Source organism: Ictidomys tridecemlineatus, chromosome 6, assembly GCF_052094955.1.
Source record: "Ictidomys tridecemlineatus isolate mIctTri1 chromosome 6, mIctTri1.hap1, whole genome shotgun sequence".
NCBI lineage: Eukaryota > Metazoa > Chordata > Mammalia > Rodentia > Sciuridae > Ictidomys > Ictidomys tridecemlineatus.
In genome coordinates this window covers 122152535-122165352 of record NC_135482.1, presented here as the reverse complement: position 1 = coordinate 122165352, position 12818 = coordinate 122152535, and the positions used below count along the sequence as shown (strand labels likewise).

At 34.4% G+C, this 12818-nt stretch overlaps 1 protein-coding gene across 7 annotated transcripts in view; it reads right to left on the bottom strand.

Moving 5' to 3' along the window:
- Positions 1–12818, bottom strand: part of Zdhhc20 (zDHHC palmitoyltransferase 20) — a 77723-nt gene that overhangs the window by 13239 nt on the left and 51666 nt on the right. For 5 of the 7 annotated variants that reach the window (XR_005732025.2, XM_040281326.2, XM_040281327.2 and 2 more), the window contains 3 exons: positions 12177–12297; positions 6608–6643; positions 5271–5403 (listed from right to left, as the gene is read on the bottom strand). Coding sequence is in view for 6 of the 7 variants with exons in the window: in XM_040281326.2 (XP_040137260.1) it covers positions 5271–5403; positions 6608–6643; positions 12177–12297 (290 nt within the window). In the remaining variant the exon portion in view is untranslated. The remainder of the gene's footprint in view (positions 1–5270; positions 5404–6607; positions 6644–12176; positions 12298–12818) is intronic. The other 2 variants (XM_040281328.2, XM_005338608.5) reach the window with 1 other exon arrangement.

Below are 12818 nucleotides of genomic sequence, written 5' to 3'. Positions count from 1 at the left end.
TTTATCTTCCTTTACTTGACTTCTATTTTTAAAAGATACTTCCAACTTTACTCACCATTTATGAACTTCTTACTATGTTCCTGATATCACAGTATCAAGTATTTGGGACTCAAAGATAAAATGAGACAAAATTTCTATCAAAGAACCTACAGTCTAACAAAACTACATGTGAGAAGCACTAGGGACACAGAGTTCCCTAGGGACACAGAGGTGAAAGAATCCAATTTTATCTAAATAGGGACCTATGTGGGTCTTGAGGGGTCTTGATAGAAGAAGGTGAAAGATGGAGATGATGGCACTTGATCATGATTATCTTAAAAACCAAGTAAGAGAATGAAGCAGAAGGTGGTTATAGACCATTATTTCAACCTTGGTTGTAAAGTGACATAGAGTGAGGTCTAGAGAAAGATAAATGTTTTATGAGTTTTATATCTTTAAAAACATAATGTGCTTCAGCATATTTTATAAGCTAAGGATAATGAGAAGAAGCCATGGCATCGGGAGAAACTGATGAAAGAGTAAAATTGAAGGAAAGGATCCCAGAAGAGATGAGAAGGCATTTAAAAATTAATTTTTTTTTGTACTGGGGATTGAACTGGGGGGGGGGGCACTCAACTACTGAGCCACATCCCCAAGCCCTATTTTTTTGTATTTTATTTAGAGATAGGATCTCACTGAGTTGCATAGTGCCTTGCTTTTGCTGAGGCTGGCTTTGAACTTGTAGTCCTCCTGCCTCAGCTTCCTGAGCTGCTGGGTCTAAAGAAAAATTTTGAACAAGAGAAAAGACTTCTTTCCTCAAAAATTATATGGAAAGTGACAATGAAAGGAGAAATGTTTGTAGAAGGCTAGAAAGGTGTGAAGACAAGAGTTCACTTATGACTTCTAATTTTTCTGCAAAGGACTAACAAATGGATAAGAAGAGTAGGAAGAATGGTGATAATCTGGAATTATATCATGGGTAACAGGTGAAGAACCTCACCAGAAATGCATGACATTACAGTCAAATAGATTTGAGAGTTCCAGTGAGATCTGAGACCTTCAATCTGTAATTATAATATTTTCTATGGAATTAAGGTTTCTTTGATTTGTCAACAGTCCTGCTATTCATGTGGATAAAGTAGATGGTTAGAAAACCCAGGTCATGGATTAGCAAAGGAATCATGGGAGAAACCTAGGGATAGAAGATATAAGAATGCTATGAAGAGTTGCTGAAGTCATTTTATCATAGGATATAAAATGGCCAATGGTAAGAAATGAAACTAGAAGAGAAAGAAAATCTCATGAGAAGTGTTGGATGATGGAACACTCAGTAACATAAAAAAGGCTACAAGATTGTAGTCAGAAAATGTAATACTGAAGTCTAAAATTTCATATTCAGAAGTTCTTCAATTCCAAGTGATTCGATGTGTGCTTTATGGGAATAAGCAGCCAACAGAACTGAAGAGATTACTTTGCTTGTTTGAGATAACAGCATTAGTTTGAATACAGAAATTCATTAAACATGGAAAAATGGCTTTGTGGTGGGTAAGTGACAATTATGATGAAGGGCATAGATGATATAGCAGAATAAAGTACTCTCAAAAACAGAAGAATAGGGCTGCTGTTGTGGTTCAGTGGTAGGGTGCTTGCATAGCATGTATGAGGCACTGGGTTTAATCCTCAGCCATTGCATGCAAATAAATAAATAAATAAAGGTATTGTGTCCATCTATAATCAAAAAAAAAAAAAAAAAAAAAGGACAGAAAAATAAAAATCTGGATGAACAGTAGAACACTAGCCAAAGACACAGGGTTCGGGAAGATGAGACTATGAAGAAAATGTGTTGTCATATAATCAATTTAGTTGATTATAAACTAGATCACAAAATGAGTGCCATGTACATAGTTCACATTAATGACATTTTGTGAAATTCTTGCTTATTTATATAATTTTAAGTATTTTATATATGTACCAAGTCAAGATATACAATGATGTGTTTCTTACTGTGGTCACTGACAAAAAATTTTGAAAAGGTGTCACTTTAGCCCTGGCCACCAGTGGTTGAGAGGCATAGCAGGGATACCCGTGGTAGCCTTATGAACACAGTGCTATAAATGGTGTAGAGCCCGAAGCTACGACCTAAGGCCTGTATTTAGCCCCAGGTCCACTGTGCCGAGCCTACCATGGCCCTGGTGGCTGAGGGTGGGCGCCGTCTAGATGCTGCACATGGGACCTACTCTGCCTCTCATGTGTAAATTTCCTGAGGAACATGAATGGATAACTACAGAAAATGGTATTGGAATAGTTAGGAATCAGCATTTTGGCACAGGAAGTTCTGGGAAATGTTGTTTACCGTAGTCTGCCTGAAACTGGAAGAAAATTGAAACAACAAAAAGAGTTTGGTGCTTTGAAAAGTGTGAAAGTTGCCAGAGAACTCTTTTTCCTCTATCAGGAGAAGAAATTGAAATTAATGAGGCACCTGAAGAAAATCTAGAGTTTGTGAACAAATCTTATATAAAGATGATTAGTTGATGAAGATAATACTGAGTGACCCTTCAGAACTAGATGACCTACTGAGCATATGAGAAATATGTAAAATCTGTTAGAGTGAAAATGGTATCCCATTACTTCAGCATAGTTGTCTTAAATTAGTGGTAGAGAAAAGACTTAAAAAAGAAACTACTCTTAACACTGTAACTGGAAAAAGATACCCTGAACTTGCCAATGACTGCAGATAAACACAACTGTATCATTTTTACAGATCTTTATGATTTTTAGAGTAGGCTTTAGACTCTGGTATCAGAATTCAAATAATTATCTGTGGTAAAAACTACTACGGTGGGCTGGGGTTGTGCCTCAGCGGTAAAGTGCTCACTTAGTATGTGAGGCCCTAGGTTTGATCCTCAGCACCACATATAAAATAAATAAAGTAAAGGTATTGTGTCTAACTACAACTAAAAAAATAAATATTAAAAAAAAAAAGAAAGAAAGCATGTATGTGGCCTGGGGCTTTAGTTCAGTGGCTCCTCACCTAGCATGTGTGAGGTACTAGGTTCAATGCTTAACACCACATAAAAATAAAATAAAGGCATTCTGTTCATCTACAACTAAAATAAAAGTATGTACGTCAAAGATAATCTTGTTATAAGCCTTCTATAATATTGTAACTTGCTTATATCCACTCCTGGATTTGGATCAATATACTTATGATCTTCCCACTGGAAAAAACTGGGAATGGAGGAAAGTATTTGTTGTATAGTGTCAAAAGAACAATACTGTCTTAATTTTATAATATTCTGCATTTGCTGGTGTTATTTTTATACAGTCAAACAACAGGTTTGCAGCAAAATAATAAAAAAATATTCAACTTCAAATACATTTTTTGAAAAAGATTATTCAGAAAGAACAGTGAGTTCCCTGGAAATTCCAATCCCTCAAATACTAAAAGGATGGGAAATGAAACAGGCTTAGTGAGAGCTGTAGCAAATTAAACTGTTCATTCCCCATCTATTAGCAGTTGGCTACTATTAAATTCTAAGATATGCTTACCACTACCAGATTTGTCAATTTTAAAAAGAATAATTCTGGTTTCTATGTGAAATCACTTAGTTTTTAATTAATATGGGGGTTATAAACTCTGAGCTTTGCATATAGGCCAACTCTGTCATCTCTGATTAAGGGTAAGGCGGTATGAAGAAGACCAATAATTCTTCTATGAAGAAGACCAATAATTTAGTTAATAAATATAAGGAAATTTAGGGCTGGGGATGTGGCTCAAGTGGTAACGCGCTCGCCTGGCATGCGTGCGGCCCGGGTTCGATCCTCAGCACCACATACAAACGAAGATGTTGTGTCCGCCAAAAACTAAAAAATTAAAAAAAAAAATCTCTCTCTTTAAAAAAAAAATAAAACCAGAATGAGAGAGAACTGTGATTCTTCCATTAAAAAAATATATATATATAAGAAAATTTATTTACACAGAAAAGAAATGCAGATATGATGGAACTGGAAGAGAATTCAACAATGGAGGTTGAGTTGGGGAAGAAAGGGCAAAGAAATCCTTAAAAATTGAAGACCACTGAAACTTACATGACCCAGTAACATAATAGATTAAAATGATCTAAATGCTTCTCTAAAATCTCTGTTCATTTTTCCGAATTAAAAACTGTTTCCTTCCAATTCTCCTCACAGAGGTGAATTATTACCTTTGGACAATCAGATAGCATATGGTCTTTATTTTTCTATGAAACATTACAGAAACCACTATTCTTTGTCTTGGTATATTAGTAGTTACATAAATGTTTCAATTAAAACACACTAGGGGGGCTGGGGTTATGGCTCAGAGGTAGGGTGCTTGCCTACCATGTGTGAGGTTCAATCCTTAGCACCACATAAAAGTAAATAAATACAATAAAAGTATTGTGTCCAACTACAACTAAAAAATAAATATTAAAAAAAAACACATTAGGGTGGCTGAAATGCCATCTCCTTTGGTTAAAAATGTTTGTCCAATTACTTGAATACCTCACTGAATTTTTCCCCAATATTCTGATTTTTAAAAATAAGCCAAAAAAAAAAAATGCTGATACTAGTGATACAGTGCATTAAGTTTCACTGCCAACTGACACAAAGATGGAAATAATGACACATCAAAAACACTATTCTTTAGCTTTAACTACAGAACATCTGGCAGTTAAATGTGTAATTGTGAGGGAAAATATAAAGAACATATGTGAAATATGTTGTTGACGAGTTTTAGCTAAAAGGTAAACTGTAATTAAAAAATGTTTTGGCTCTCGGTGGATGAACTTCCTTTAAGCATGAAAACTTTGTCTATCTTTCATTGATTTGTTTTTGAAAAGATACTGTATAAATGCAGGAGGTAAGTTTTTTTTTTTTAAAAAAAATTTATATTTTAGAAGTAGTTGGACACAATACCTTATTTTATTTATTTATTTTTATGTGGTGCTGAGGACTGAACCCAGGGCCTCACACGTGCTAGATGAGTGCTCTACTGCTGAGCCACAACCCCAGCTCCCAGGAAGTAACTTTTATTAAAATTTATAATATAGTTTTATACAGAATGCATTACTGCAAGTATATATAAAAATCAATTTTACTTCTTCATCCTTCAACACAATGATCCTTCATATTTATTATATAATAAATGGATCCAATCAGTTTACTTAAACACAAAATTATTTGATAATTCTTTTACTCTCCTTCTCTAGATTACATATTCATTTGTGGTCCTTTTCCTAAATAGTTATAATTTATTTTAGCCTACTTACCTATTGTTGTTCTATTTTTTCCAACTAGCCAGCAGTGGTAGCTGAAGAGTGAAAGAACGCTGATGAAGAACATTGCAGACACAAAGAAAAGAAAAAGTACGTGGAATTTTGCACGTGTATCTGTCAATTCATTCTGAGGAAAGAAAAAAGCAAAGTTTGAGGATACTGAACCTCTAAAATGTAATGTATAATGTATTAGTTCTGCCTACAGATTGTTGAATATATCAAAAAGCCAGATATGAAGGATAATTAAACAGGTACTATATATTCCAAAACCATAATTGTAAAAGCAAAGAATTGGTATTATCAAAGCAGGCTGCTTAAATGTGATGTCAGAGAGAGTCATTTAAAAATTCCTCCTAAAAAAAAATTTTAGGAATACTTATAATAAAATGAAAAGATGGACTCTTCTACCCAACAATTTTCTTTTGTACTTCATATGTATATTTAACTTTTTTAAACATCCAGAATGTACAGGTAAATACTTGTACATTTATACTAAAATATTTATTATTTTAATAATACTGTAACTGAAACTAATTGTGATATATTTAAATTTATTTTTATGCTTCTATAATCTGTTTTTGGAACACCACTTTGAAAGTGCCCATGCTTTTAGCTGCTCTGATTCCTACCTTTATAGGAAATTGAAATTTTTCATAAATAATTTACTACAAGGTATTAATGATTGAAAACAGTGTCTCTGTTATTCCTTCTTATAGTTTCATGAATTTTGGGGGAGTGGGGGTACCAGCAATTGAACCCAGAGGCACTTTTTATTTTGTGAGCAGGGCCTCACTAAGTTGCTAAGGCTGGCTTTGAACTTGCAATCCTCCTGCCTCAGCTTCCAGAGCCACTGGGATTATAGGCCTGCGCCACCATGCCCGGCTCTCAGCTACATGCATTTTAATAGAAGCAAAGTCTTAGCATCTATTAATAGGAGGAAGAGGAAACCTTTAAATGTTATTAATTATTAAAATGAAACTATAGGCAAAACACCTTCTCAATCAGAACAAAAGGCTTCCCCTTTTGATTTGAAAAATAACATGAAAAAAGTTATTTGCATTATTCTTTTTCATAAGTCTTATTTTTTCTTGTGTGCTGGGTATTGAACCCAAGGCCTTATGACACTCTATCACTGAGCTATATCTATACCCCCCCATCCTTCATTATTGTGATATTTCTTTTTTTTCCTCCCAAAGTAATCATTTTATCTTTTAAACATATTAAATGATTCTTCTATCTCACCATGTCATGAAACAAATTTTTATTATATACATTCACTGTAAATGTCATAAAAGAGATCATGAGAATGTCATGGCAACAATGTGTTTTACCTTTGGACAATTGTCTGTAGATTTCCTGCGGCAAAGCTTGTATAAATAGAGACAATGTATTAAGAAACCAATTTTTATACAAACACTAGGTTTTATAAATCCTGTAGGTTTTAAAGGGATTCTAAGATGTTGCTCGTAGTGTTGCTCTCTCATAACATTTTCTCAAAAAACACAAGAGAAAATATCAAGAACACTTAGTTCTTTAAGAACATTTCAGGTACCTTTAGATATGCACTTTTCCACTCAGTGTTTAAAATAAAACAGAGATCTGTCTAGAGAGAATAAAGCCAAAATATTTTTTAAAATATATATTTCTTTAAACTTCTGATTAACAAAAACTAGATGACTTCTTACCACCTTTGGTGTTACTATCTTGCTGTGATTGTGTTGACTCTTGCCCTCTACCATCTGGTGTCAGCTCAGTAATCAGAGTGACCCTTTTACAAGTCAGATCATGTCACTCCTGTATTTTACCAGAGTAAAAGCCATAGTCCTCTTAACTTTCCAAGGCCCTTTCCCTTGGCCCACGGCTCACCTGAGCTTCCCCTTAGGTGCTTATTCTACTCCAGCTACTTATAATAGTCTCCTTGCTGTTGCTCAAATATCCCTCAAACTTGAGGAAACTTAAGTTCCCTCAACCTGAAATGCCCTTCTCTCTGAGATTCTCGAATCCCTTCAAGTCTTTGCTCAAATTCTACTTTCTTAATGAAGCCCACCCTATGTTTCTTTAAAAAGACGTAATTTGCCTATCACCTGCCACACAAACACAAAATCAACAGATCCCTTACTCTGATCTCCTTTTATTGTTTCCCTTTTCTTAAAAGTAAGCTCTAAAAAAACTATGATTCTTTGTTTTTTCACTTATATATTCCAACTTCTCAGAAAACTGGCACAGAATAAGTACTAAATAAGTATTTGCTAAATGAAGAAAAAGGTAGATTTGGGGGGGAATATTGGGGATTGAACTCAGGGGCACTTGACTACTGAGCCACATCCCCAGCCTTATTTTGTATTTTTTAAATTTAGAGACAGGGTCTCACTGAGTTGTTTAATGCCTCACTTTTGCTGAAGCTGGCTTTGAACTCACAATCCTCCTGACAGCCTCCTGAGCTGCTGGGATTGCTGGCATGCACTACCAGGCCCAGCCCTAAAAACATTTCTTCTTAAATAACTGCTATTACATTCAAATGCTACTGAATTTTCTCACAGACAAATATGAAATTATGCAATTTTGACTTTAATTATCTGGCACTGAGTCCTCTTTAAATAGGGACACTACATATGGCTAATGGGTTGTAAACTGAACAAACATGCCCAGCAAAGCAGGACAACAGAGGCCAAAATCTGGGTACTAAGACCACAGAGTTGGGATTGGTGCTCTCCTTAAATCCATACAAAGGTATTTTAAGTGCCAACAGCCTCTGGTTTTGTTTCCTGTGAGAGGACCAGTGCTGGGGATCGCAATAGTTCTATCACTGAGCTATAACCTCAGTCCAACTCCCTGGTTTTAAATACCCAAACTTTAAAAGTCTAATCATGTTTAAACAAAAATTCTTCTTAAATTTATTTGATAATTCCTGGAAACATAATTGTGCTCTGTGACTCAGGGCTTTAAATATGTTGACTACAGGGAGCAAGTAGACAGTGGATGCTGGGATGGACAGATCCAAGTGTCAATTCTGGCTTTTAATACTACTAAATAAGTGAATTTGGGTAGTTACTTAACTTCTCAATCTCAGTTAATAACTCTGAAAACCATAACTGATCCTCTGTATTAAACCACTTTTCTCGTTCTCTTTATTCCTGATGCTTTGCCTTATTAGAGTTTTGCTGAACTGGGGAGAGACCACCTTCCTTTCATATGCAAACTAACTAATCCAGAGCCCCAATTCCCAACTACCTCCTCCACCAGGCTTTTACACTACAGGGGGCAATACTCCTCTGCCCCATTTTTCAGGGCCAGGTCTATAAGACAACTAGAGATGGCCAATCCTAAATCTGTTTTTGGCATTCCCAGAGAAACCACAAAACAGGTTCTGGCCCTCCCTCTTTATGCCTCCTAAATAACCAGGCCCTGAGAGGCTTCCCATCAAGGTGTACCCTCTTTTGAGGACTATGAGTAAAGAAATATCTTTGCAATGGCAACTGGCTCCTGATTTATGGGCCTTACTATACCTAAATTAAAAACATCATCAACAACAACAAAAGCCACGCATTTTAAAACATCTTCACAGGGGGCTGAAGTGGTAGAGCGCCCTGCTGGCCTAGCCCTGGCCCTGGGTTCGATCCTTAGCACCACATAAAAATAAATAAATAAAATAAAGGCATTGTGTCCAACTACACCTAAAAAATAAATATTAAAAAAAAAAATCTTCACAGGGTTTTTAGAAAGAACCTTTTAAACACAATAATTTCCCCTTCAAAAATCAAAGATTTAAATGTAAAAGTGAAAACAATAAAAAGTACCAGAAGAAAACTGGTGAATTTTTGCATAAACTTGCACTGAACAGGCAACAGTGAGAAATCATAAAAAGGCCATATTTATAAAAAAAGAAGAAATTTAATTTTGATTAAAACAAAACAGCAGATATCAACAAAAAATGTGGAAAAAATATTTATGACATGGAGTAGAAAAAGGATTAATATCTTTAGACATGTTTCATTATTCTCAATGAGTCCTTTGTGATACCTTGCAAATATCTTCTCCCAGACTTGCCTTTTCACTTTAAGAGGAGCTTTTTTTCTTTGCTGCACTGGAGAGTGAACCCAGGAGTGCTCTACCACTGAGCACCATCCCCACTCCACTCTTTTTTTTGAAACAGGATCTCACTAAGTTGCTCAGTCTGGTCTTAAACTTAGGGTCCCTCCTGTCTCAGCCTCCTGAGTGGCTGGGGCAACAGGTATGAGCTACTGCATTTGGCTTTAAGAGCTGCCTTTTTTTTTTTTTTTTAATACCTTTATTTATTTATTTTTATGTGGTGCTGAGGATCAAACCCAGTGCCTCATTCAAGGTGAGCATTCTACTCCTTGAGCCACAATCCCAGCCCTAAGAGCTGCTTTTTAATAAAAACTTATTTATTTATTTAAATTTTTAAGGAGACTGGATTTTGCTCTGCTGCCCAGATTACGAAAAACTCCAGGACTCAAGCAAACCTTCTGACTCAGCTTCTTGAGTAGCTAGGACTAAAGGCATACTATGGTGCCTAACTAAAAGAAATTCTTAATTCTAATGAAGTTCAATTTATACATCTTTTCTTGCATGGTTAGTGGTTCCTATATTCTATTTAAGAAATGCTCATACACACCAAGATCAATAAGAAATTATTTGCTATATAAATATTTCAACCTACCAGAAAAAAATGGGCAAAGAATAAAAAAAGAGATTTCACAAAAAAGACATGCTAATGGCTAGTAAACACATGCTCTTAGGCATATGCAAAATAAAAGGAGATTTTATATTTTGTTCATAAATTAGCAGGCACTAAATTGAATAAAGGGAGAGGATAAAGATGGAATTACGGGACAGATATGGCTTAGGAGTAGTAATGCTCTGAGGCACAATGAATTGGAAAAAAAAAATTCAAAGACATTTACTGAGTGCTTTCTAGCTCATCAAATATTTATACTAATTTAATCCTCACATCAATTCTATGAGATAAGTATTACTCAAAATTTTAATGATAAAAAATAAACTAAAGTTTAATTATCTTAACTGGCTAATATTTACTGAACATCAGCTGTGTACCAGGTAGTACTCTACATCAATGAATGGAGGAAAAAAAAAAAAAAACACCTTTTTTTCTTTTTTAGTATCAAGGATTGAACCCAGACGTGCTTAACCATTGAGCCATATCCCCCCAACACCCTGGGGGGGGCACTTTTTTTGAGACAAGGTATTTAAATTGCTTAGGGCCATACTAAATTCCTGAGGCTGGCTTTGAACTTTCTATCCTCCTGCCTTAGCCTCCAGAGCCACTGGGATTACAATTACAGGTGTGTACAATTACTGGTGGGTACCACAGTACCTAGAGCAAGGCAAAAATTCTTGCTTTCATGTATCTTAGATTATAAAAGATGTTTGTATTTAAACAAAGCCTGTTTCTTTTTCTAGTATACTACTTTGATTCTATGTTTAATAATTCAAAGATGACATTAATTTTCCTACCCCAGCAATTGATAGGTGTGTATAAGTTTTGTTCCCATTATATCAGATAAACATAGGAAGAACAATGTAACCAAAATAACATGACATTGATTTGAGACATCTTCATCGTATCAATGTTGAAAAAAATAGCAACTGGAGATTAGGAACTAGGATTCAGCAGTGTTAAAGCTAGGGATGAGGCGTGACTGTGAATGCCACAGAAGTACACATGATCACCAGGAACAATTAGAGATAATCAAGAATGTAGCAGCTAAGGATGGAACCTACATTTATGGGAGCTGAGAGAAAAGTGATATAAATAATAGCAAGAAAGTTAGAGGTTTAAATGAAGGGAGAGAGTTTTAATGTATTTTAAAATTATTTCTAAATTTTAATAAAATAGTACATGAACAAACAACAACAACAACAAATCAAACAATGCTAAAAAGCTATCACTGGAAAATAACAGTTTTTTACAGCACTGCCAACAGACAGCACCTTTTCACATTTCTGGCATTTTCCCCCCACCCAAAGAACATAATTAAATACTTTAAAATATTTAAACTTTATTAATTATTTTAATTAGATTGCTACCTGTACATTGTATACAAAATTTAATGGAAAACTGTAAAAACCATGTCTCTCTTCCTTATTGTCCTTCCAGAGGCAACTATCATTAGCAACTTTATCTATCTATCTATCTATTTATTTATTTATTTTTGGTGGTGCTGGGGATTGATATGAGGCCAACACTCTACCAAGTGAGCTATATCCCCAGCCCCTATTAGCAACTTTTTAATGCTTTCTTTCAGAAGACAGTATATGCTTATATTATTTTCATATATAAATGGAAACATACTGTATGTGTTCTTTTGGGGTCTTTTTCCCTCCATATAATACATCTCAAAGATCACATCATTTGTCATAAAGAGCTTCTTTATTCTTTCTTAAGCTATACTACATCCTCTGTATAGATACATAATAACTTAATTAGTCCCCTGTTGATAAAACATTTGGTTATTTTCAGCCATTTGCCATTTTTAAAAATGGTGGAAAATTTATACAGACAGGAAGCATGTTAGTGGGTGCCTGTAGCTGAGGATGCCACTTTTACTGTAAAACTGTAATAAGTCTCATGAGTCCAAGAAAGGCAATTATTTCCTTAAACTTGATATGCCTTTATTATAGTGTGGTTAAGTACAATTTGGATTACTAAAAGAAACTCACTATTTGTGGTGTAACGTACCTTTACTTATGAATAAATGTGTATAAAAAGGTAAACTGTAGCCCTGCCCTCTATACCATTATAAATTCTAGCTAGTAAAATTAATTATATCTACTTATAATGAAGAATAAAGTAATTCTTTAAAAATCCAACACCTTAAAAATATTTAATATATGTTTTAGGATAGAAAAAAGACTTACCGTCCAAAATTTTATAAAGTACTCTAAAACTGATATAGCCACGTAAAGGCAATATATTAGGGAATACAATAAAAACAGCATGAAGAATTTGTAATTAGAAAATCCCACACAGTTATTCACCCTAGAAGAATAAAGAAAGTCACACTATAAAAATAAGACAAAACACAGATTCATAGAAATATAAAGATTCTAGAATGGAGGTTGTGAAGGGGAAGAGGGTGAAGGAAATGGGGAACTGGTTAATGAGAACAGAGTTGCAATTTTATAAGATTTAAAGTACTGGAGACTGTACAACAAGGTAAACACGACTGAAATATCTACTTAGGTATAACATGTTACTTTCTCACTTGTGAATAAGAACTAAATTCTTTCAAGTGGTTAAGACAGTAAATTTTATGTTATGTGTTTTTTGCCATAATAAAAAAAAAGATAAATCAGAACACTTAAATTATTATTACTTGGAAGTAGCCATTTGTGAAGCAGGAAGCAGTATCTTAACTATGGATATGTGTTTTTAATGAATTCTAGAAGAATTATAGGATTTTAATGTTAATTCTTAACACACCAATATTTGGGGGTTAATAACATTAAAAAATATTTTTAAAGAAAAATATATAAATAATGTCCCTATGTATATAGGCA